We start from the raw sequence: 26,414 nt of genomic DNA, 5'->3' as shown, positions 1-26,414 counted from the left end.
CCCAGCCTCTGAAATGAGCATCACTGAAAATACTTCATTTCAGGGAGGGGGCAGAGGCTGCGGCACTAACTGCAGCCTCTGCTCCCTGATGGTGCTTCATTTTAGTATCCCAGCATGCACTGGGACTCTTAAAAAAACCACAACCCGTTTGGACTTAGTCATGTCAGTATTTTTCATGAATGTTTGCGTGACAAGACCAGATGTGGAACTAACAGAGATATGGATACGATACTTAAAAGATTGATACCTGTTCTGTGTTTTGGACACACTCCTTGTTTTGGCATAGAAATACTGATCAAAAATACTGATGTGTGCATAAAGCTTTCAATAGTGTAGTTAGGGAAGGATAAGGAATTTTGTAATACAAGTATATTAGAAAATAGTTTAAATTATGGCATTTAAAATATAGGGATTTAAGATGAAAATTAAGTTGCATTGCAAGCTTGCCTTTCTCCATAAGCAAAAGAAAAAATTTGGGTTGTTTCTAGCACAAAAAAAGAACTTTCTTTTCTAAATTTTCTTTTCCTCAAGTCCAAAATAGCAGCAGCTTTCTGATCCTATTGCAAAGAGCTATACAACCCCAAGTGAGGCAGGGAAAAATAGAAAAGCACAAGACTCCATACAGGATTGGGTGATAGGAATCCTATTTCAGGGAAGGACTTAATCCGTTTAACGCTTCCCTACCACATCCAATTTTTTGAGCTTTCCTTATTTTCCTCCTCACTTTCAAAGAGTTCTACCATTTTTATTTTTCCTTTGTAATAGACATATGAAGGCTTGATTGTTGTGGGATGGGTTGCAGTTTTGAATTACACCATTCATTTTATCATACAATGTACTGCAAATTGGAACAAAAATGCATAGTGTGGTGAAATGGTGGTAAATAACTTAGCACCATTTTTTTTTGTTGGTGGGGTAGTAATTGTTTTTATAATTATTTTGTGGTAAAAAGAAATGAAAAAAAAATACAGAAATTTGATTTGTCATAATTTTCTTTGACCCATATGCTTTATTTTTACCCCAATGGATGGGGGGGGGGGCTTCTTTTCTTTATGTAGTGAGCTGATGGTCTACAGTTTGGAGGTACATACAATTTTAAAGGGCTTACTCAGCTTCACTGGATCCAGAACAGAGTCTGAAAGTTACATCAACAGCACTGCAGCCAATCAGTGAGATCAGTTATTGGCTGCAGTGCTTGCTGTCGATGTGATGTCAGCACTGCAGATAACAGACATTGAGAGAAGTCGGAGACTCAGCAATGGACATGTGGAGGGTGAGTAAAGAAAGGTTTCATTTATATAACTGCAGACAGAGGGCAGAAGATTTCCTAAAAACCCCTTTTATAAAGCTAAATGGTCCTGAGGTGGTGTGCAAGCATTCTGGAACGTTTTGTCACTGCCTAGACGAGCAGACAGCTAATGAGCGTTTGCAGTAAAGTTAGAGAAACTTACTTCATCATTGTTACAAGTCCCATACATTTCTAGATGTTTCCCCTCACTTTCCAAGCCCTTGCTTTTTATTAACTTTTGCATGAAGCAAGCAGTAAAACTGGCATAAGATTCCACGCAATTATGTGAATGCTGTTACACATGTATAGGAAGAATTGGCATGCAATTATGAATGAATAACTGGAGCAGTATACGGAGTTATACAATACAGTAATAAGAACTGTATTAAGTCTTATTTTATACCAAAACAAAGTTTCAACATGTTAAGTTTTAGAAGAGGATGTGTGGGATTAAAAAAAAAAATGAAAAAAAAAAAAGAATATAAAGTGGGAAATGTGTAAAATAATTCTAAATTACCTTTAACAGTCCCAGTGTTTTGGTGGTCTCTAGCAGTCCTACAGCTATTATGTCACCTACATAATAAACATGACCACTGCAGCGGCCAGTGATTGGCTGCTGCAGCTGTCATGTGAATGATGGACACAACATCATCGCTGCAAAAGCATAGGGGTGCACCGGAACATTGAAGATACAAGGACTGGTTATTTTATCATTTTAAACACATTTCTTGCTCTCAGCTGTTTTTTTTTTCTAAATACCACAGACAACCCCTATAGCTATGCATGTTCCACTGCTGGCGTGCTCTAGATGAACTAAAAGTCACAAAATGCCTATATGAGAGTAAAGCCTAGCTGAATTTATATAAGTGCTATAAAGAAATAAAAGGAGTATGCCGCTTAGTAGACAGGCTTAAAAAATATTTTATTACACAACTGTTTTTTGGATTTTAATGACATAAAAGCATCTTGTGTTTTGGTTTGCCAACCTTGGCAACTCTGTGGCACATCCAGTTTTAAGGCTATGCTTTACCAATTACAAATTATTAACACTTCTCTGAATATGTAATATTAATCCTTGTGCCAAACGTTGCCAAGAGTGCATTTTTTTTTCTCAAAATATCATGGTCACTAAAAATGGTATATAAACTAAATGTGCCCAATAGCAGCCATTTTGCCACAAGCCTGACCTTTAAGGAATGTAGTCCATGTAAATGAATACCCCTTTTTTAATCATGGTGAAATGACTACACAGCATCGCAAAACACAGACAAAAAACACAAAATTTACAGTAGCTCCAGTATTCACATACTAGATAATCCGACTTACCAGAAACAATTTGGAGAGCTATTCGAAATAAACTACATCAATAAAAAGAAATATACACCAACACACCAGAAACAAGTCACAAGATGAACAGCGTAGGAAACGACCCCCAAAAAAAGTAAGAGGGTCTTTATGTTCTTTACCAGATGTTGTAGAATTCTTGTAAAATGTGAATTGCTGAAAACCTCTTTAAAGTTTTTTTCCCCCTCTGCGTTTTACTTGCACTTCAACTTACAGCAACAACAACAAAAAGATTGGTAGGTGTCTGCCCCCCTAGAATCCCACTTTTGCAAATGTCAGGGGTCTTTGGTCTTTGATGAAGTACTAGTCATTTGTGAAGGAAAGATATAGAAACAGCTGAGTGTGTGTACAACAATGCAGGTTACAGTGGAACAGACTGGTACATTTCATTGTCTGGAGGAGATGCTGGAACAACCTGAGAACAGTTACATAAAGAAGTACGTAGCTGTGTGTTTGGTAACAGTAGGTGGCCATCATCCAGAGAGAGAATATACATTACTTGGGTGGTCTGTTAAAAGTTTTGCAAATCACCAGATCCACCAGCCAACTTGTACATTAAGCAATAAAACCCCAAAACATTACTTATATTTACCATATGTTTCCATGTTTTAAAAAAAAGCAAGTCCAGTAATATGTAATAGACAGTCATCAGTATGAGGCCTCCTGGAGTTACTGCAGTGAAATATTTTTCTTTTTTTTTAACTTTTATTTTTTACAGTTCTAGGAAAGTGATACTACGGCGTTTCTAGGATTCGGATGATGAATTTTCTAGTAAAACTCAGACCAGATTACAGATGCAGTACTTCCTGCTCTTTTGGTGTATTTGTGGCTCGACAATTCATTTCACGCACCCAAACGCCACTCACATATGCAATAAATCAATATTACATTCCAAAAGTTTTGATATAGAACTTTTGATATTGGTTTTTGACAACTGAAGAATTTTTTCCACCTTTCCAGCTGGAAAAGATACCGGACTGGTTGTCTCCTGGTGCCTGACCAGAAGTGGTCCCCAAGATAACATGAGAATAAGTGAAGCACAGTGAGCCCTTAGGTGTAAAGATACACCAAAATCTCAATTTTTATGAACATGTCATGTATTTGAATTGTCTTTGTAGCACAAAGCAGAAGGCAAAAAACAATTTTAAAACTCAGAATTTCTCAGAGTTTCAGGAGTAAAATAGCAGTGACTCCACTGTCGCAGACAGCTAGAGTACAAACAGCCCTGAGATAGTGCTGCAAAGGAATAAGGATGGCATAAAATGATTTAAAGTATGGCAAATGCCACCCTTCAGTGAGAAATTTATTCACGTATGCCTCGATTGTACCATTTGCATTTAGACAATATGTCATGGCCTTTGGCCCCCTCCTGCTATCACCTAGGAAAAGGAGCACAGCAAGCCCATGCTATACCAATTCCACATTTGCAGAAGTTGCACAGCTTTACATGGTCATGGCAAAATATGGTGTTCCACAGTTGATCTAAACTGTTAACGGTTAAAAATCACCACCACAGAGAAAAAACACATTCTGGAAGATGAGAGCCCCAGCTACAAAGTGGTAGAGGGCAGTTTCTTGACACGTCGCTGTGCGAGAATGGAGGTTTTGATTGGTTGCAGCTGAGGGACTGGCTTAGCGCTGTTTAAGGCAGAATAAGTTGCAGCCATAGCTCCCTAGAAAGCAGAAAGATTAAATTACTACAATGTGGTTTACTTATAACATTTGACAGGGAACAGGCCATTGGGGTTTACCCCTCCAATGGCAAATAATAATTATGGTAATCCTAATTGACTTAAAACAGGAAAGGTGTATTCTGATATCATGTCAGATATTGAGATAAACATGTATATGTGTCTTTTTATAGAGTGTATTTAAACTTTTGGTTTCAACTGTATAAGCCCTAAAGTTTAATGGTCTCTGCTCTCCTTGTCCGGGACTGCTGTCAGTCAGTGATACATGCCCACAGTAGTATAAGTGACATCCCAGGGTGTGCAGGGAGGAGGAGCAGTGGGATGTCTTCTACTCCTCCTGGGCATGTATCACTGACTGACAGCAGTCCCGGACAAGGAGCTCAGAGACAATTAAACTTTGTTTTTAAACACTTACATTTAGAGTTTATGTGTAGCATTACAGGCATCTTTAAAGGGTACCGGTAATCAGAAATAATGCTGTTATCCTACAGATATGGTGTCAATCTGCAGGTTAACAGCGTTAGGATGCTGTCCGGCGCCGGCAAGCAGCTGAATGCAGTGATGAGAACGTCATCTTTATTCTGACCACCAGCATTCGGTTTTAGCCATGGGGCAGTGGCAGCACCAGAATACAAAGCGACTTCTGTAACTGAGTCCCCAGCCCTGACGGACAGCCGCCCCAATGAAGAGCCAGTGTCAGTCAGGGCCGGGGGAGCAGCAGCTACAGCGGCCGATCTGTATTCTCAAAGCGGTGACTGAAACGACCGGTGCCGACCCTGTGACTGAAACTGAATGCTGGCAGGTAGAATAAAGATAATTTTCTTGCCACTGCATTCGGCTGTGTGCAGGAGCCGGACAGCATAATAACGCTGTTATCCTGCCGATTAACATTGCTATTCCTGGAGATAGGTTCCCTCTAAAAGAGATTATTATGCGGATGACAGAGCACTAATACCTTTTAATACCTTTAAGGAGGAAATCCTAAAATCCTGAAAGGGTCCCTTTAAATTATGCTCTAGTGTTTTGGGCACTAATGCAACAAAAACCACCCAAGGTGTGGTATATATTTCTATAGTGCAGGCAGTTCATAGAATATTGAAGAAGAGAATCTCGGTGCAGAACACCTACTTGTGTAATAAATTATTCTAGAAATTTCAGGCATGGCTCAGCCCACCTCTCCATGTACATTAACATTGAGCACAACTTTGTACAGTGGCCATGTCAACTTGCCATATAGTAGCCAACAGTAATTGACTTGATGCTGTACAAACACAGCACTAGGTCCATTGCACGGAGCTGTTGAAGGTTCTCAAGTTGTTGTCTTAAATTAATTGGCCTTTTAGATCTTTATTTGCCTATAGTTTTGAAGAATCTTACTTTCATTTTTGTTTTAAGTTGTCTCTAAGGTTAGATTCTATATTCCACATTACTTATAATGAAGATATGCTTATTGCAATGGCTCCTATTTGATGGCAAAAGAAGGAAGCGTCACCTTCACCAGCTGTGCATCCTGTCTATTCAGCTGACTCTGAGGTAACAGGTCTCGTTTTGTGATCCACTCATGTTGGAGAACTTGACGTGCAGTGAGCCGACGATGGGGGTCCACATGCAACATGCGAGACACCAGGTCCTGGAAAAAGAAATAGCAAAACTGGTTATAGACAAAAGTCACACCTAAAGTTACTTCATAAAGGGCTCATAAACTAAAACACTGCATGTTGAACAATTTCCAGAGCTCCCATAAAAATTTAATAGGAGAGCTCTGCATATGTTCGGCCACCCCAGCTTTTCTGTCAGTAAAGGGGGTTTTACACTAAGCGATATCGCTAGCAATATCGCTAAAACGTCACTGGTTTTGTGACGTTATAGCGATATTGCTAGCGATATCGCTATGTGTGATACTTACCAGCGACCGGCTCCCCCGCTGTCCATCGCTGATCGCGCGAGAATGTCCGGCTCCATTTCTCGTCGGGCGCTTCCTGCTGAGACTTCCTGCTGTGACGACAAGCGACGCTGGACGCGGGCGGGAGGACACAGGATCGCTGTGTGTGAATGGTAAGTATCGTGCGCTGCGTCGCTGCTGCATCGCTGTGAGATCTTTCTGTATGAAAGCTCACTAGCGATCATTTAGCGATGCACCAGCAATCCTGACCGGGTCGGATCGCTGGTCGGATCGTTGGTGCATCGCTAAATGTAAAAGGGCCTTTAGTGTCGGGTTCTCCTCCCTGCACACGCTGGGATGTCAACCATGATGCTGTTGATGTAATACCAGTGTGCTATTATAAATGATTGACAGCAGTCTTGGGACTAGTCCAGGTACCCACATACCAGTATGTATATTAAACGTACCGCAGCAGCACTTCATGATAAAAACAGGCAATTTATTTTAATCGCTTACAGTCATTGGCTGAAATTGTTCCAGAAAATGAGGTATTTCTCCCAGAAAATTATTGCAATTACACACGTTTTGTTATACATGTTTATTTCCTTTGTGTGTATTGGATCACAAAAAATGAGGGAAATAAAGGCAAATTGGACATAATGTCACACAAATCTCCGAAAATAGGAAAGACAAAGTTGTTGGAATCACTCCAAAATTGTGGGTAAACAACTTTATTTCAAGCATGTGATGCTCATTCAAACTCACCTGTAGCAGGTAACAGATGTGGGCAGTATGAAAATCACACCTAAAATCATATGAAAAGGGGAGAAGTTGACTCAATCTTTGCAGTGTGTGTGGGTGTGTGTGTGTCACACTAAGCATGGAGAACAGAAAGAGGAGAAGAGAACTGCCTGAGAACTTCAGAACCAAAATTGTTGAACACTATTTATTTATCAACAATTTCAAGGTTACAAGTCCATCTCCAGAGATCTTGATGTTCCTTTGCTCATGGTGCAACATAATGAAGACGTTTACAACTCATGGCACTGTAGCAAGTCTCCCTGGATGTGGATGGTAGAGAAAAATTGATGAAATGTTGCAACAAAGGATAGTTGAGATGGTGGATAAACAGCCCTAATCATGTGCCAAAGAAATTCAAGTTATCCTGCAGGCTCAGAGTTCATGAGATTCAGAATGAGCTGTTTGGCAACATTTCAATGAAAGGAAATGCTGTAGCAGGAGACCAGGAGGACCCCAATGCTGATACAGAGAGATAAAAATGCCAGAATACAGTTTGCCAAAATGTACGTGAATTTGGGAAAGCATCTTGTGGACAGATAAGACCAAGAAAGAGCTTTTTGGTAAAGCATATCATTCTACTATTTACCGAAAAAGGAATGAAGCCTAAATAGAAAAGAACACAGTACCTACCGTCAAATATGGCGGAGGTTCAAATATGTTTTGGGGTTGTTTTGCTGCCTCTGGCACTGTGCAAGGAATCATGAAATCTGAAAATTAGCAAAGGATTTTGGGTCGCAATGTAGTGCCCCGTGTTGAAAAGCTGGGTTTGAGTCCTAAGTCATGTGTTTTCTAGCAGGACAATGTTTCCATTCATTACTGGGTGCTTCTTGAAGTATCTTTTGGGACAAAGCGCTGGAGAGTTCTGAAGTGGCCAGCAATGAGCTGGATCTAAATCCCATTGAACACCTGTGAAGTGATCTAAAAATTCTAAAATTGCATTCGGAAAAGGCACCCTTTAAATATGAGTGACCTGGAACAGTTTGCAAAAGAAGATTGGTCCAAAACTCCATTTGAGAAGTGTAAGATAATGATTACAATTATTTATTCCAAAGGGTGTGCAAATATTAAGTTAAGCGTACCAACAATTTTTTCTGCTCCATTTTTAGGGTTGTGTGTGAAATTATGTCCAATTTGCCTTTTGTTCCCTCTGTTTTTCTGTGTTACAATCATTTTCTGGGAGAAATGCTTCATTTTCTGGAACAATTTCAAAGCTGCCAACACTGTCAGCCATGACTGTATATAGAGTCATTAATTCCGCAGCACTTTACAGCTTATCTGCACTGTCCCCATTGGGGTGCACAATCTAGATTCCCTATCAGTATGTCTTTGTAGTGTGGGAGGAAACCAGAGAAAACCTGCGCAAACAATGGGAAAACATATAAACTCCTTGCAGATGTTGTCCTTGGTGGCATTCTAAACCAGGACCCAGTGTCACAAGGCTACAGTACTAACCACTGAGCCACCATAGTACAATACAATCATTAAAATAAGGAATTAGAACACTCCAAATAACCTCTAGGGGTAGGTTCTGCTGTCAGATTCCCTTCAAGCCACATATATCCCCCATGCATTTAGTAGGTTAAATACCTTTGCAGATTCTGATACAGTGTTCCAGTTTCCCCCTCTCAAAGTAAACTTTCCACTGCCAATGCGTGCCAATATTTCATCTGGTGTGTCTTCTGGGCCATTAGCAAATGGAGTGTATCTGTCAGCATAAAATACATTATCTAAAAATCTCATTGCAGCACAGGCAAAAAATTTTAAGGAGAATTTGATGCAAATAGGGCTTCCTCCAAAATTACTTTAAATAGGACCTATATCCTCCTTGAAAACTTCATGCAAGGGGTTTTCCACTACTAGGACAACCCCTTTGAGGCAGAAAAAATAAAGCCTGTACTCACCTCTGGTGTCGGCGCTGTTCAAGCATAGTCTGCACTCGCTGTCCCAGGGCTTTCGGGCGGTTGTTGTGACACATGACCACGGCGGTCAATCAGCGCTGGCGTCACTGTCTCCACCTTTGGACATTTTGAACATGAAAAGGAAGTCCGGACTGCAGATGAAGTCGGACTTCCTCTTCATGTTCAAAATGTCTGAAGGCGGGGAGAGTGACACCAGTGCTGATTAGGCGCCGAGGTAACGAGTCACAAAAAACGCACTAGAGCCCTGGACCACGAGTGCAGAGAGCTGGAACAGCGCCGGCACAGGAGGAGAATATAGGATTTTTTATTTTACTAGCCCAATATATTTAGATCAAGAAGGGGTTGTCCTTGTAGTGAATAACACCATTGAAGTAATAGAAGGCCATAATTTAAAATAGCACTCAAATATATTGTATTATATATACACTGCTCAAAAAATAAAGGGAACACTCAAATAACACATTCTAGATCTGAATGAATGAAATATTCTCATTGAATACTTTGTTCTGTACAAAGTTGAATGTGCCGACAATAAAAATCACAAAAAAAAAACATCAATGGAAATCAAATATATTAACCAAGGGAGACCTGGATTTGGAGTCACACACAAAATTAAAATGGAATGTAATGTCTTTAAACCAAGTCAAAATGATGCTCAGTATTGTGTGTGGCCTCCACATGCCTGTATGACCTCCCTACAATGCCTGGGCATATTCCTGATGAGGCGGTGGATGGTCTCCTGAGGGATCTCCTCCCAGATCTGGACTAAAGCATCCACCAACTCCTGCTCAAAAAATAAAGGGAACACTCAAATAACACATTCTAGATCTGAATGAATGAAATATTCTCATTGAATACTTTGTTTTGTACAAAGTTGAATGTGCCGACAACAAAAATCACACAAAAAAAACATCAATGGAAATCAAATATATTAACCAAGGGAGACCTGGATTTGGAGTCACACACAAAATTAAAATGGAATGTAATGTCTTTAAACCAAGTCAAAATGATGCTCAGTATTGTGTGTGGCCTCCACATGCCTGTATGACCTCCCTACAATGCCTGGGCATACTCCTGATGAGGCGGTGGATGGTCTCCTGAGGGATCTCCTCCCAGATCTGGACTAAAGCATCCACCAACTCCTGGACAGTCTGTAGTGCAATGTGACGTTGGTGGATGGAGCGAGACATGATGTCCCAGATGTGCTCAATCAGATTCAGGTCTGGGGAACGGGCGGGCCAGTCCATAGCTTCAATGCCTTCATCTTGCAGGAACTGCTGACACACTCCAGCCACATGAGGTCTGGCATTGTCCTGCGTTAGGAGGAACCCAGTGCCAACCGCACCAGCGTATGGTCTCACAAGGGGTCTGTGGATCTCATCTCGGTACCTAATGGCAGTCAGGCTACCTCTGGCGAGCACATGGAGGGCTGTGCAGCCCTCCAAAGAAATGCCGACCCACACCATTACTGACCCACTGCCAAACCGGTCATGCTGAAGGATGTTGCAGGCAGCAGATCGCTCTCCATGGTGTCTCCAGACTCTGTCACATGTGCTCAGTGCGAACCTGTTTTCATCTGTGAAGAGCACAGGGCGCCAGTGGCGAAATTGCCAACCCTGGTGTTCTGTGGCAAATACCAAGCGTCCTGCGCGATGTTGGGCTGTGAGCACAACCCCCATCTGTGGACGTCGGGCACAAACCATCCTCAAGGAGTCTGTTTCTAACAGTTTGTGCAGACACATGCACATTTGTGGTCTGCTGGAGGTCATTTTGCAGGGCTCTGGCAGTGCTCCTCCTGTTCCTCCTTGCACAAAGGCTGAGGCAGCGGTCCTGCTGCTAGGTTGCTGCCCTCCTACGGCCCCCTCCACGTCTCCTGGTGTACTGGCCTGTCTCCTGGTAGCGCCTCCAGCCTCTGGACACTACGCTGACAGACACAGCAAACCTTCTTGCCACAGCTCGCATTGATGTGCCATCCTGGATTAGCTGCACTACCTGAGCCACTTGTGTGTGGGTTGTAGAGTCCATCTCATGCCACCACGAGTGTGAAAGCACAACCAACATTCAAAACTGACCAAAACATCAGCCAGAAAGCATTGGGTACTGAGATGTGGTCCCCACCTGCAAACCACTCCTTTGAGTGTGTCTTGAAAATTGCCAATAATTTCCATCTGTTGTCTATTCCATTTGCACAACAGCATGCAAAATTGATTCTCAAACAGTGTTGCTTCCTAAGTGGACAGTTTGATTTCACAGAAGTTTGATTTACTTGGAGTTACATTCTGTTGTTTAAGGGTTCCCTTTATTTTTTTTGAGCAGTGTATTTAGAGATCTAAGTTCTGTCCCTCGTTTAACTGCTTCCGGACCGCCCATTGACTTTAAAAGTCCTAACGACCCACTAATACTCTGCAGGTCCTAAAATGTCACTGTATAGTAGTGCAGAAACACGATTGTGTATCTGCGGGAGCGGAGATCCTAAATAAAGAAGGCACAGAGTTTCTTGTGCATTCTCACAGTAATAGGAAGAACTGATCGGGTTTCGGTCTCCATACACATCGGTTAAGTGATCACATTTTATAGAGAGGAAGTAGGAGCTGTTGGGTCATAGGAGACCAAAACAGCTCTGCTATGCAAGCCAGGAGGCTGCATTTCCCTTGTAACTGGGGCTATAATACAAGTGGCAGTTACAGGGGAGTTAAATGAAAATAAAAATAGTTCAATATTTAAATGCTTTTTTTTATTAACTTATGGGGGAACAACATAAAGTAAATTAAAAGTAAATAAAAACAACAGGTAAAAACAAATACAAATTTCACTATGAATCCAAATTGCTATAACTAGCCTTGCTGCCGTTGAAAAAAAGTGTCCTATAAATAAAAATATTTGTTACAGAACGAGGAATACATTTTTAAATGCATTTTAATATCCATTTGTGGGGATTACAAAAAATAAATACGAATATGGAAAAAAAAAAAGACTCGTTTCCTTTATTTTTAAAAAAGGTGCAAAAATTTCTTTAATATCAGAATGAGAAAAAAAAAAAAAAAAGTAAAATGTAAGAAAAAATGTGCCTAGTCAGGACTGGGGGTAAATGGCTCGGTCTTGAACTGGTTAAGGGTCTCATCTGTCTCACTATGTTGACATTTGTGTGAGACTTCATGTTTTTGAGGTGGAAGACACCACTGTGAGGGGGGAATGTGAAGGGGTGGAGTCTTGGTTTACAGATAGTAAAAACTGGGAAGATCAGAACAATTTCATCTACAGTTGGGCTACTTTAAAGTCTATGGAAATTATTCTTATAAAACAATTTAGGAAAATACTGTCCCCTGGACATGACAAAATGTGACAGAAGAGACTTCCTATATTTAAAGTGTAACTGTAGTTTTAAATTTTATTTAATAAATCAATAGTATACATGAATATTCAACTTTGTGTTATGTCTTATCAGAGAAATTTGGTTCTCTCTCTGTTAAATGGATCAGTCATTAGCAAAATTCCCAATTCTGTGTTACAATCTGAATTCAGTGAAGACAGACTCTCCCTTTACGTAGATGCAAGTTGCTACTGATAACATTCTGTCATCATATAGTGGAACAAAATTGTACACTAGAATCAACAATTGCAAACATATACATTTTTATTAAATACTGAAAATTTATTTAACATATATAGACTAAGCACATTAAAAAGTGAGAAACCACAAGGTGGTGCAAAAGTACTAAAAACCTCCACACACATGAAGCTTACAGAGTCATTGTTAAGTTGTGAGTGAAAAATAGGGAAGTTAAACAAATACTGCCCCAAGCCACCTGAAATCTGAGTGAGTTTGTGTGTGGACCAGGAATTGCTTTCTCAGTGTATTCCTATGAAGCCTCATCCTGATATTTCACAAATATACACTAGGAAAGCAACATCGCCACAATCACGTGGGCCAGAAGGGGACCGAAGCAGAGCTGGAAACCGGGAGAGAATGACTAAGTAATTAAATACAATTACATTACATACATAGTTAGAAGGGAATTGGGAAATAATGCTAAGACATCTTTAATTAATGTCATAACATAGCCAACTCTAAGCTGAAAAATAGCAGCTGTAAACAGGTCACTATTCTGACTAGAAAATCTTAGCTGGTACCTGGGCCCTGCCTGCCAGCCTAGTAAGCATTTGACATAACGCAATTGTCGAATATGACCAGACTGCGTTTGGCCCAACTTATATTTCAGTCAGTCTTCTCTGTGCATCTATACAGCAGTATGTTATGAGTGGTAAGATCTGGTACAGATCTTGCCTTGTGCCCAGGAGTGCTCATGGTTTGCAATACACTGCTAACGCCTCTTCACATGTACTTACCCTGCCAGCATGGTGTAAAGGAGAATTCCCAGACTCCAGATGTCACATCCTTCATCATATCCTTGTTTCTTCAACACCTACAAAACATTAGTCACATTACACAATAATAAAGTCTCCTTGCCTGACTCATTTGTATTCTTGCTTATTTATTAGCCCAGTCTTCAAAAACTTTATTACCTCTGGGGCCACAAAATTGGCCGTATAGCATGGGGTCATTAGTAATCCATTTTCTGCACGCAGCTGTTTTGCAAATCCAAAATCACAGATCCTTATGGACTCTGGGTTTCCAGATTCATCAACATAAAGGATGTTGCTTGGTTTTAGATCTCTATGGACAACCTAGAATGTGATAGGAACAGATAAAGAATTGTAAATATAACATAAGACCATGTGTTATAAAGGATTTTTCCGAGGTCTTAAGAAAATTTTCTTAAATGGTGAAAATGGCATTCAAAATAAAGGTTAGCGGTGGCGAGTCCTGACATGCGGTAGTGTGGTGAGCGGTGGAGATGGGGAAGAGAAGGCAGCAAGATGCAAAGTCAGGAGCGGGGAGCCGGGATCAAGATGGCGCTGAGAGAGAGGAGGCTGCAGAGAAATCTGCCATTGCAAATGCTTCCTATGCGAGGAGGAAAGAGATCGATGCCAGGGGAAGTATGTGTGGGAGGATGGAGCAGCAAACGAGATGGGAGAGAAGGAGAAAGGAGATGGCTCAGAGGAAGATACGGTAGGGGGGGGGGGGGGCATAGGGGGAAGATGAAAGGCAGGAAATAGAGTGAGGAGCAAGAAGCAATGGAGGAGCCTATAGTAGGGGAGCCCACACTGCGGGATATATATGACATTGTCAGATTCTGTAAGACCACCCTGACGGCCCTCACACAAAGGGTGGATGGGGTTAAAAAAGAAATGACCAGTATGAAAGCAGCCATGAGGAAAGCTAATACCAGGATGGGGGCGGTGGAGGAGAGAGTGAGTGTGCTGGAGGATCAACTTTCTAAGATGCACAAGTCCCACACTCCGTGCCTCCAGAGATGTGCTATTTTGGCTGATAAAAACGATGATTGTGAAAACCGCTCTAGGAGGAATAATGTGAGGTTGGTGGGCGTCCCTGAAAAGGCAGAAGGAACTGATCCTACAAAGTTTATTGAGGACTGGCTTCACAATAAGATTGTTGCTAATAACCTGTCTAAGGCCTCTTTCACACTTCAGTTTTTTACAATCAGTCACAATCCGCCAGGTTTTGAAAAAAACGGATCCTCAATTTTCTTTTGAGCATCCGTTTTTTTCCCCCATTGACTTCCATTAATGGCGGATTGTGACGGATTGCTGTCTGTTGCATCCGTTTTTTTTGAGGATCCGCCAAAAGTTGCTGTCCGTCACCATCCTCAAAGATTTCAAAACGGAGCTTGCAACGTTTTTTTCTCTGGCGGATCCTCCAGACACTCATTTAACCCGAAATTCTTTCTGGGTGCCGGACAAAAAAGAAATTCTCATTCATTCTCTCTCGCTCTCTCTCTCTCTCTCGGCCAGCGGTTCCTTTAAATTTCCTCATTTTCAGGATCCGTCTGAAAACGGATCCTGTGCCATCCGTTCACATCAGTTGAGAACGGATCCGCTTGTCTGACTTTTTGGCGGATTTGAACTGATGCAAAAAAACTGAAGTGTGAAAGAGGCCTAAGCTGTTTGCGGTGGAGAGAGCACACCATGTCCCATGAGACCCCTCCCGCCAGGATCCCCATCCCCGTACTATCCTTACCAGGATCCTCAACTATAGAGATACTATATTGAGGAAAGTGAGAACCGCTGGCGATAAAAAAATCTATCTATCCAGATTACTCTGCTGAGGTTCAGAAGCAGAGGATGCGGTATGGAACGGTTAAGAAAAGATTGAGAGACTTGGATTTGATCTATTCCACCTTGTATCCAGCAAGGCTCTGGGTGGTAGCCCTGGGAAATGTCCATTTTTTCCCAACACCGGAGGAGGCCACTAAGTGGCTGGACTTTATCTACAAGAGGATCAAGGCAGACAAGGAAAGAGGGAAATAAGAAGATGTGGAAAGAGGAAGGCAGCAGTTTTTCTGGACGTTGAAGAAAATTGACGTGATGTTGCTTTAGGGACTCTTGAATTTAGCGTTGTAGTTGATATATTACTATGGAGGGACTAATTGCAATAACGAGATTATGTTTATGTGGAGGAGTTGTAGAGGTGCTATAGTTAGCGGTTTAGCAGTAACGCTGAGAGGATAGCTAACATCACGAAACAATCACTGATCTCAGGGAGACCAGTCAAAGAAAACACTGCGGCAGCCGGCAAAGGCGCTCAATCACAGTGAAATCCTAGGTGCAATGCTCCCTGGGAAATACGAATATTCAAATAAAGTCTGTGGAGCCTCATTTAAGAGTCTCAAACACGGGACTAGCCACATCTTCCTCCAGGGAAGGACCCAGCCAAGGGGTGGCTCCTTTCGGAAACCACCATTACCACCATATTAAGTGGCCATTTAAGTCAATATCCAGCTCTTTACGAGTTTACAGATATGACAAGGGAAATACCAAGGCCAGGTATCCATCCACAGACAGCTGTTTCAGGGTGTTGCCCCTCATCAGTGTGGAGTAGGATTCTACTATCAGCATTTGATAGTGTTGAATGGCATTATCTCTGGATGGTTTTGAAATATTTTGGATTTGGGACGACTTTTATATCATGGGTGCGACTGTTGTATACGTCCCCGACTGCTAAGGTTAGAGTGAATGGGCAGACATCTTGGAGTTTTTATCTTTATAGGGGGACCAGACAGGGGTGTCCACTGTCTCTGCTGCTTTTTGCATTGGCAATGGAGCCCCTGGCGCAGACAATTAGAAACGCGGCTTCAGTCAAGGGGTTTAGATATGGTCTGGTAGAGGAAAAAATAGCCTTGTACGCAGATGACGTGATGCACTTTTTAGAGGACTCTGAAGGGGCGTTGCTGGGAGCAATGAATATTTTTAAGACATTTGGGACTATGTCAGGCCTAGAAATTAACTGGGAGAAATCTAATATATTGGCTGTGGATGGAGGTAGTGATGATCTAGTAACAGTTGGGGAGGGTAGTAAGTTTGCGGTTATTCAACAGTTTAAATATCTGGCCATTCAGGTGTCGCTCCCGCTCTCGAGTTATATGGATCTGAACCTGGGTTTCATTATTGGGGAAATTCAGGAGTAAAGTGGGGGCATGGTGTAGATTACATCTCTCAGTAGTGGGAAGAATAAACTTGATCAAGATGATTCTGATGCCCCAATTGTTGTACATATTGCACAATGCCCCCATATGGTTGCCCAAAAGACGGTTCTGTACCATTAACTCTATATTTCGGGATCTTGTATGGGGGAAAAAACAGCCGAGGATTAGGTTGTAAGTACTGCAGAGGCCCAAGATGGGGGGGACTGGCACTTCCAAACCCTTAGATCAATTATCTAGCAGCTCAGGGTCAACAGATGAGGGGCTGGAGGGAAGTAGCTGGCATAGGCTCAATACCAAAGTTATTGGTTCAGGTGTTGGCGAGGGATCCATTGGTTCAGGGATTGGCAGCAGGGTGCTTCAAAAAGATGGGAGTGATGTGCCCTATTTTGTCACTGATACATAAGGTTTGGGAGGCAATTAAAAAGACTAGGGGAGTGCAACATCTGACAAATTTTTCTCCGATATGGCAGAATGAAATAATACCGGAATTTGGTAAAATGGGGGAGTTTAAGAATTGGAAAAGACTAGGGATTCAATACATAGTTCAGATACAAGATGTGCAATGATTGGTATCGTTTCAAAAATTACAAAGGGATTATGGATTACGGGAGGTATGTAAGTTTCAATATGGACAGTTTAGACAAGCTTACATAATGCAGAGTAAAACGGTTAGTATGGAGGTTCATAAAGATATATTGGTGGATTATAACTGTGTAAAGGGAGGTATAAAAGGGGTGGTGTCAGATATTTATAAAGACTTAATGTTTACTTTTTTAAACAGATACACGATTAAAGCTAAAGGAAAATGGGAAGAAGAGTTTTGAATGATTGAGTAGGATAAATGGTTAGGAATTATGGAGTACATACCTCAATTTTCACTGAGTGAACTGGGCAGACTTTCATAGATATATGTGCGCCATAGAGTTTACAAGACTCCGGATAGATTGTATAGAGCTGGGCTGAGACAGACCTCGGATTGTACTAGATGCTAGGCTGAAGTGGCTGGGATCCTACATACAGTACAGACCAAAAGTTTGGACACACTTCATTCAAAGAGTTTTCTTTATTTTGATGACTATGAAAATTGTAGATTCACTCTGAAGGCATCAAAACTATGAATTAACAAATGTGGAATTATATAATTAACAAAAACGTGTGAATCAACTGAAAATATGTCTTATATTCTAGGTTCTTCAAAGTAGCCACCTTTTGCTTTGATTGTGTGTGCAAAGCAGTAATCAAAGCAAAAGGTGGCTACTTTGAAGAACCTAGAATATAAGACATTTTCAGTTGTTTCACTCTTTTTTATTAATTATATAATTCCACATGTGTTACTTCATAGTTTTGATGCCTTCAGAGTGAATCCACAATTTTCATAGTCATGAAAATAAAGAAAACTCTTTGAACGAGGCGTGTCCAAACTTTTGGTCTGTATTGTATGTTGTAGCAATGTCCAAAACTTAGCCCATATTGGATAGAAGTGGGCAATGCTATTGAGAGAGTGCATGGTTGTAAAATTGGGAGGGACCCTGTGGTGTTTATTTTGGAGTATGTGGAGGAGATCTAGATGCATAATATATATATAAGTTGGCAATAGCCAGATTACTGTATATTGCATGGAAACTAATTGTTACACCTGGTCCCTGTCCTGGCGCGGCGCCGAGGTCTGCCACTGTTACACCTGGTCCCTGTCCTGGCGCAGCGCCCAGGTCTGCCACTGTTACACCTGGTCCCTGTCCTGGCGCAGCGCCCATGTCTGCCACTGTTACACCTGGTCCCCGTCCTGGCGCTGTGTCCAGGCCTGCCGCTGCTCTCCGTTCTGGGCACTCACCCCGAGCCTCATATGCTGCCCTTAGGCAGCAGCCGGCCTCCTCTGGATCTCATGCTGCTGCTCAGCGTTCTGGCCTCCCTTCTGCCTTCACCTCCTGGCGTCCTGTGAGGAGATCTGTAGCTAAGGCTATTACGGCCGGCCCGCCCGCCCGCTCTCTTGCCTTCTTAAAGGGGCGGCGTGCATTATTCAAAAAAGTGCAATTATCCAACGGCAGCGCACTGGCTGCTATTTCTGGCCTCTCCTCCATAGGGAGAGCGCCGGAGCAACGAGTATCTATCATTGCTACATCCAGTTCTCATGCTAACCTGTCTGTGCTGCGTCTGCAGTCTCTGTGCATTGTCTAATGCTCTCTGTCTCCACAACATATCAGTATCCGGTGTTACCTGGCTATATCTGCAACCATCTGGGCCTAAGCCATCCCGTTCCGCTAACAGCTATCCGTATCTGAGGACTGTGTGAAGGTCACTGGAACCGACTCCTTACCATCTACCAGGATCCAGGACCCAGCTCATTACGGACTCTGCTGTAACCACTGTTATCCCTTTTGGTCCCGCTGGGACAGCTGCCACGTGTAGGGGTCTAACTGGAGGTAACACCTGTGTCCTCCGGGTATTCCATTCTGGCCCTGTCTAAGGGGCTTTACTACGGGTACCCGGGGCTCACTAGTCACGCCCCCTTCGGAGCCCCCCGAATCGTGCTCCCGAGGTTCCACTTAAAAATAAAAATGAATGTGAACTTCACCATCTCTGCCTCCGCTTCCATTCTTTACACAAATTGCCAAATATTGGATAAAGGAAGAACCGCCAACATTGAGAGAATTTTTTTTTTTTTTAGACAATCTGACCTTATTGTACGCATGGAGAAGGAAATCTATGAGAAAAGAAAGGGGGGTAAAATATTTGAGTCATTGTGGAAACCATGGGTGGAAAGGAGATGATCCCGACTGAAGGATATATCCTTGATTACCTGCTGTTTATAGCTTGTAAGGGGGTGGGGAGGGAAGGGAGGGGAAGGGTGGTAAGTTTGAAATATGTGACTGTTTTAATTTGACATAGCCGAAATTGTATGTTGTTTTAAATTTTATTAATAAAAACTTATCTGATTTAAAAAAAATAAATCCCCTTTTCTCACTCAAAGCTGCTAACACTACAGTGCCGACGCTCATATTCCCCATCTGTCTACTTTGCTTCAGCAATTATTTTAGAAGGCACAGCATGACACTGTAAAGGCTAGTGATTGACTGCACGAGGTCAGACAGATATCACTATAGCAAGTGGAAGATAGATCAAATGGGAGCATTGGCGCTGAAGAGTCAGTTGAATGGTCAGATCAACATAGGTCATTTTCTGCAGTTTTTCCCAATTTGCTTCAGATATCAGAACACCCTACAAACCTTGTGTGCACATAATAATCTCACCCCTTGTGAATGAAGATATTCCACTGTCTTGCAGATGGTCAGTAGAACAGCACAGGCCTCTCTTTCTGAAAAGAACTTCTGACGCAAGATCCTGTCAAGTAGTTCTCCACCTCTCATAAGCTCGGTCACAAGATGGACGCTATTTCCCTCTTCATACACCTGTTTTGATTTGGGCAGAGAAACCATTATGACTACTTGGTCGTAAGAAGAGAGTAATTGTTCTAAATGTGGAAGTGCTGCTTTACCTGCTTTCTCCATAAAAACTGTCATTTAACTGTCCTGTGTATTAATGTCGGTAGTACTTACATCCTTTAGAGTAATTACGTTGGGATGTTGACCGTATCTGCGCAAAATCTCTATTTCTTCTGATGGATCCCTTTTGGATTTATCTATTATCTGCAGTTCAAAGAAGTGGAGTATACAATGTAAGGTTTAGGGTCGCAGTTAAAGAGTAAATTACTTACAGGATTGTCTAAACTAAGCAAAGTACTTTCAATTACTCTATTAAATGTGTTGACTGAAATTACACAAAAAAAAGGGATAGAAATGAGCTCTAATACCAGGCACAGCTCAAAGAATGGCTAAAAATCACCTATCAGCATGTGAAAATATTGGAGAATGCACGATTAATGTATGGGTGGAAAGGATGGAGTCATCTATAAACCAGAGAGCAGGCTCATTTTATTGTCTGCTGTTGCCTTACAACATTCATTGTATAACTGATCAGCTTTACACAGAGACTCAATTTAAAAATAGGATGCCAAAAATACAAAATAAATGTAGATGCATGTAGCCCAACACTTGGCTAACAAATCAAGTGATTTGTATCTAAACTTCAGACGCAGTGGTCATTACAGTAAATCACATGACAAATTGAAAAATCATGTAATTAAACCTAATATTTTACTTCCATTTTCTACCTACTGAGGGTGTAGGTGGGTTTTTATAGATCTGCTTGCAATTAAGAGGGCAGTATTAAAAGATGTATTAGAAATGTTTAATTACTACTTCTTACTATTTAGTGTCATAGTCCATTCAAGTCAGATACATTGTGACACAAACTATGGGCCCAAATAATTATCAAAATTCTACATAAAAGCCTTTGAAAGTCGCAAAATTTTGGCAACACTTGAAAATGAGCTAAAATTTAGTGACCTTTGGAGCTTTAATGGCATTTTTGCTCAGCCCTGACAAAGTTAGCAGGATGGGGGAGATCAGTGACTGCCGATCTTGAAATGTGCATGCCAGCAATTAAAGTGTTAAATGTGGATGTTCCACAATCAATAGTTTCCCCAAAAGCACTGAACAGTCATAGCTTCTGTAAAGAAACTGCACCATGCACAAATAACTACTTGAATGTATTTTTTTTCTCTGTGCATATTCCTTCACAGAGCACATTAGGTGGTCCCGTTTGCCTTATAAGACTTCCAATTCTACCTCAGAACTATAGTTCCCAGAAGCCCTCATTCACCCGCACTGCTTTTCAGCTCACCGTCAAGCAGAGCAGGCAGAAAGGGAGTGTAGTGCTGGTGTTCAGGGTCGGACTGGAGGGCCTAGGGCTCACATGTGGCGTTGATTTCTCAGGGCCCACCTTACTTCTATTTTACGTGGAAATTTACACGTTCATAAATACGAGAATTTTAGCACACAGCATGCAAAACAAAACTACGCTGTAGTACAGTGCACATCAAAAGGGCTTTGGATTTGTAGATCCCAGAGCTGAAGAGGAAGACCATCACAGGATTTTCAGCCAATCAGTATTCACATTTGGTGGCCAAATTGTCAAGAGAGCAAAGAGACTCCTTTTTCTGACTCAGATGGCATATTACCAGTTGCAGGAGGGGTGATGATTTTGTCTTTGATGTGGCCACAGATTGCTGCGCCAGTCATATCACTCTGACAGCAGAATGCCAAATTGATACAGCATGTAGTGCGCATGATCAATGTCACCAGCCCTCTGTATGCCCCATGCAAGTGACCATAGGTAGGCAATTTACATTCTTGCCATTAGTTGTTGACATGTCAACTAACTTCCTCTGGCTTCTCACTTGTTTTGAAAGAAGCAAACAACTCTAGCTGACACATGACTGCCCGCTCGCACCAGGAATACCTATGAATTGTGACAACCCTTTTAACCCATCAAGGATTAAGTGATTTTCAGTTTTTGAGTTTCCGTTTTTTTTTCTCCCCTTATGCAAAGAGCAATAACTTTTATTTTTCCATTGACATAACTGTGTGAGAGCTTGCTTTGCAGGACGAGTTGTACTTTTGAATAGCACAATCCATTTTATCATATGATGTAATGGAAAGCTGGAAAAAAAATTCTAAGTGTGGCGAAATAACAAAAGTGCAGTTCTGAAATAGTTTTTTTGTTTACTGCGTTCATTTTAACGTAAAAATTACCTAGAATTATAATTCTCCAGGTCAGTACAATTATGCAGATACCAAACATGTATGGTTTTTGTTTTATTTAAGTGGTGAAAACTATATATATAAAAAACAAACAAAAAACATTTTGCTTGTTTTGCCATTTTCTGAGAGCCATAACATTTTCAATTTTTGGGATATGGGGCTGGGTCACTGCTTTTTGTTTTTCCACCCCAGGCTGATATTATTGATATCAATTTGGGGAATATATGGCGTTTTGATCGCTTCTTATTGCATGTTCTTTTGTTCTTGTGGCGGCTGAAAAAACAGGATTCTGATGGTTTTTTTTCTCTAATTATGCAGTTTACCTGATATGGACACGTCAAGTGACTGCTGCTAAGGTGCTTGATTGACTTCATTTACTAGTGCCAGCACAGTAGGGGACTTGGTATTGAAGTCAGACCAACATCTTGGCAGCAGTCAAAAGAGTGGTCACCTCCCCTTGCCTGACTTTAGCAGTGCACTGATCAGCTGAGGCACCTTCCCCTGCCTTGGTATCAGTAGTAAATGAAGTTGGACTGACACCTCAGCAATTGATAGAAGCGGTATCAACATTGTTCTCATACAGACGTGTCAGTCCGATTTAATTTACTAGCGACATTACCCTTCTGTGCTTTACAATGCACACACTCCCCTGTATACTGACAGAACTACTACTCATACTCTGGATGCCTATAACGATATGCTCTACAATGCACACACTCCCCTGTATACTGACAGAACTACTACTCATACTCTGGATGCCTATACCGATATGCTCTACAATGTACACACTCCCCTGTATACTGACAGAACTACTACTCATACTCTGGATGCCTATAACGATATGCTCTACAATGCACACACTCCCCTGTATACTGACAGAACTACTACTCATACTCTGGATGCCTATACCGATATGCTCTACAATGTACACATTCCCCTGTATATTGACAGAACTACTACTCATACTCTGGATGCCTATACCGATATGCTCTACAATGTACACACTCCCCTGTATACTGACAGAACTACTACTCATACTCTGGATGCCTATACCGATATGCTCTACAATGTACACACTCCCCTGTATACTGACAGAACTACTACTCATACTCTGGATGCCTATACCGATATGCTCTACAATGTACACACTCCCCTGTATACTGACAGAACTACTACTCATACTCTGGATGCCTATACCGATATGCTCTACAATGCACACACTCCCCTGTATATTGACAGAACTACTACTCATACTCTGGATGCCTATACCGATATGCTCTACAATGTACACATTCCCCTGTATACTGACAGAACTACTACTCATACTCTGGATGCCTATACCGATATGCTCTACAATGCACACACTCCCCTGTATATTGACAGAACTACTACTCATACTCTGGATGCCTATACCGATATGCTCTACAATGTACACACTCCCCTGTATACTGACAGAACTACTACTCATACTCTGGATGCCTATACCGATATGCTCTACAATGTACACATTCCCCTGTATACTGACAGAACTACTACTCATACTCTGGATGCCTATACCGATATGCTCTACAATGTACACACTCCCCTGTATACTGACAGAACTACTACTCATACTCTGGATGCCTATACCGATATGCTCTACAATGTACACACTCCCCTGTATACTGACAGAACTACTACTTATACTCTGGATGCCTATACCGATATGCTCTACAATGTACACACTCCCCTGTATACTGACAGAACTACTACTCATACTCTGGATGCCTATACCGATATGCTCTACAATGTACACATTCCCCTGTATACTGACAGAACTACTACTCATACTCTGGATGCCTATACCGATATGCTCTACAATGCACACACTCCCCTGTATACTGACAGAACTACTACTCATAATCTGGATGCCTATACCGATATGCTCTACAATGTACACACTCCCCTGTATACTGACAGAACTACTACTTATACTCTGGATGCCTATACCGATATGCTCTACAATGTACACACTCCCCTGTATACTGACAGAACTACTACTCATACTCTGGATGCCTATACCGATATGCTCTACATTGTACACACTCCCCTGTATACTGACAGAACTACTACTCATACTCTGGATGCCTATACCGATATGCTCTACATTGTACACACTCCCTGTATACTGACAGAACTACTACTCATACTCTGGATGCCTATACCGATATGCTCTACAATGTACACTCCCCTGTATACTGACAGATCTACTACTCATACTCTGGATGCCTATACCGATATGCTCTACAATGTACACACTCCCCTGTATACTAACAGATCTACTACTCATACTCTGGATGCCTATACCGATATGCTCTACAGTGTACACATTCCCCTGTATACTGACAGAACTATTGCTCATACTCTGGATGTCTACACTGCTGAAATGAGTGGCAAGATGTGCCTTCTCGATCTGCCTGCATAGATCTACAGGAGGATGTAACTAGAGGCATCAAGATTGCAACAGATTGCAGAAGGGGTACTTTGAGTTAGGCTACGTGCACACGCTGCGGAATGGGGTGCGGATTTGGCCACGCGGATTTTGTAAAATCCGCAGGTAAATCTGCAGGTCAAAAGACCTGCGGTTTTACCTGCGGATTGCTCTACGGTTTTGCCCTGCGGTTTTTTATTCCCATAGGGAATAATGGTACTGTACACCGCAGCAAAAACTGCTGCGGACCCGCAGCAGCCGAATCGCAGCGTGTGCACACACCCTTAGGGTTAGGGGCCAAAGATGGCAAACAATATATTTTTCTTCAACTACCTGCAATTGAAAAATATATTGTTTAGGTGAATTTAATAAGTCATGCATGCGATTGTGGGAATACACCCTTACGAGTACATGCATATAGCAGATTTTACACATTGAAAAAAAAAAAAGCCAGCAATTTGCAAAATAATCCAAAAACAGAAAACCAAGAGCGACTCTAAGGCTGTGTTCACTTACAGTGTTTTTTTAAGCGGTTTTTACTATAAAACCGCTAAAAATAAGCTTCCCAGTCATTTCTATGCATTTTGCACTTTTTGTGCACATTGATGCGTTTTTTACCACGAAAAAAACGCATTGCGGTAAAAACCGCAGCATGCTAATTAATTTTGCGGATTTTTCCGCGGTTTTGGCTTCTTCCATGCGGTTTGAAACCGCTGCGGAAAAAAAACCGCATCAAAACCGTGCAAAAATCGCCGCGGAAAAATAGGTGCGGTTTCTGGGAAGGGATTCAGGTTCTTGAGCAGAAATTTTCTGCAACGTGTGCACTTAGCCTTAGGGTGTGTGCACACGCTGCAGATTTTTTCTGCCGAAAAATCCGCATCGCTTGGCAGAAACCGCAGGGTAAAACGCATGCAGTTTTCCCTGCGGATTCCTATACTTTGTCCAGCGGAATTGATGCAGATTCTATTGCGGCTTGGGATGTGCGGATTGGAGGGAGAGAGACAGAGTGAGAGAGAGAGACAGAGTGAGAGAGAGAGACAGAGTGAGAGAGAGAGACAGAGTGAGAGAGCGAGACAGAGTGAGAGAGAGAGACAGAGTGAGAGAGAGAGAGAGAGTGAGAGAGAGAGACAGAGAGAGAGAGACAGAGAGAGAGAGAGACAGAGAGAGAGAGAGACAGAGAGAGAGAGACAGAGAGAGAGAGAGAGAGAGAGAGAGAGAGAGACAGAGAGAGACAGAGAGAGAGAGACAGAGAGAGAGAGAGACAGAGAGAGACAGAGACAGAGAGAGACAGAGACAGAGAGAGACAGAGAGAGAGAGACAGAGAGAGAGAGAGAGACACAGAGACAGAGAGAGAGAGACAGACAGAGAGACAGAGAGAGAGAGAGACAGAGAGAGAGAGACAGACAGAGACAGACAGACAGACAGACAGAGAGAGAGAGACAGAGAGAGAGACAGAGAGAGACAGACAGAGAGACAGACAGAGACAGAGAAAGACAGACAGAGACAGAGAGAGACAGAGAGCGACAGAGAGAGAGCGACAGAGAGAGAGAGCGACAGAGAGAGAGCGACAGAGACAGAGAGAGAGAGCGACAGAGACAGAGAGCGACAGAGACAGAGAGCGACAGAGACAGAGAGCGACAGAGTGAGACAGAGAGAGACAGAGTGAGAGAGAGACAGAGTGAGAGAGAGACAGAGTGAGAGAGAGACAGAGTGAGAGAGAGACAGAGTGAGAGAGAGACAGAGTGAGAGAGAGACAGAGTGAGAGAGAGACAGAGTGAGAGAGAGACAGAGTGA

At 42.0% G+C, this 26,414-nt stretch overlaps 1 protein-coding gene across 4 annotated transcripts in view; it reads right to left on the bottom strand.

Annotated features, from left to right (window-relative positions):
• Positions 1-2,191: 2,191 nt before the first annotated feature.
• Positions 2,192-26,414, bottom strand: part of RPS6KA1 (ribosomal protein S6 kinase A1) — a 291,056-nt gene continuing 266,833 nt past the window's right edge. For all 4 annotated transcript variants that reach the window (XM_073563799.1, XM_073563791.1, XM_073563807.1 and 1 more), the window contains 7 exons: positions 20,045-20,134; positions 19,739-19,897; positions 13,450-13,611; positions 13,273-13,349; positions 8,594-8,711; positions 5,816-5,953; positions 2,192-4,305 (listed from right to left, as the gene is read on the bottom strand). In XM_073563799.1, the coding sequence (XP_073419900.1) occupies positions 4,183-4,305; positions 5,816-5,953; positions 8,594-8,711; positions 13,273-13,349; positions 13,450-13,611; positions 19,739-19,897; positions 20,045-20,134 (867 nt within the window). In that variant the 3' untranslated portion in view covers positions 2,192-4,182. The remainder of the gene's footprint in view (positions 4,306-5,815; positions 5,954-8,593; positions 8,712-13,272; positions 13,350-13,449; positions 13,612-19,738; positions 19,898-20,044; positions 20,135-26,414) is intronic.

Source organism: Dendrobates tinctorius, unplaced genomic scaffold (assembly GCF_039654945.1).
Source record: "Dendrobates tinctorius isolate UK_male_01 unplaced genomic scaffold, ASM3965494v1 ptg000015l, whole genome shotgun sequence".
NCBI classification, from domain to species: domain Eukaryota; kingdom Metazoa; phylum Chordata; class Amphibia; order Anura; family Dendrobatidae; genus Dendrobates; species Dendrobates tinctorius.
Note: the sequence above shows the minus strand (reverse complement) of the source record. Positions and strands in the feature narration are given on the sequence as shown.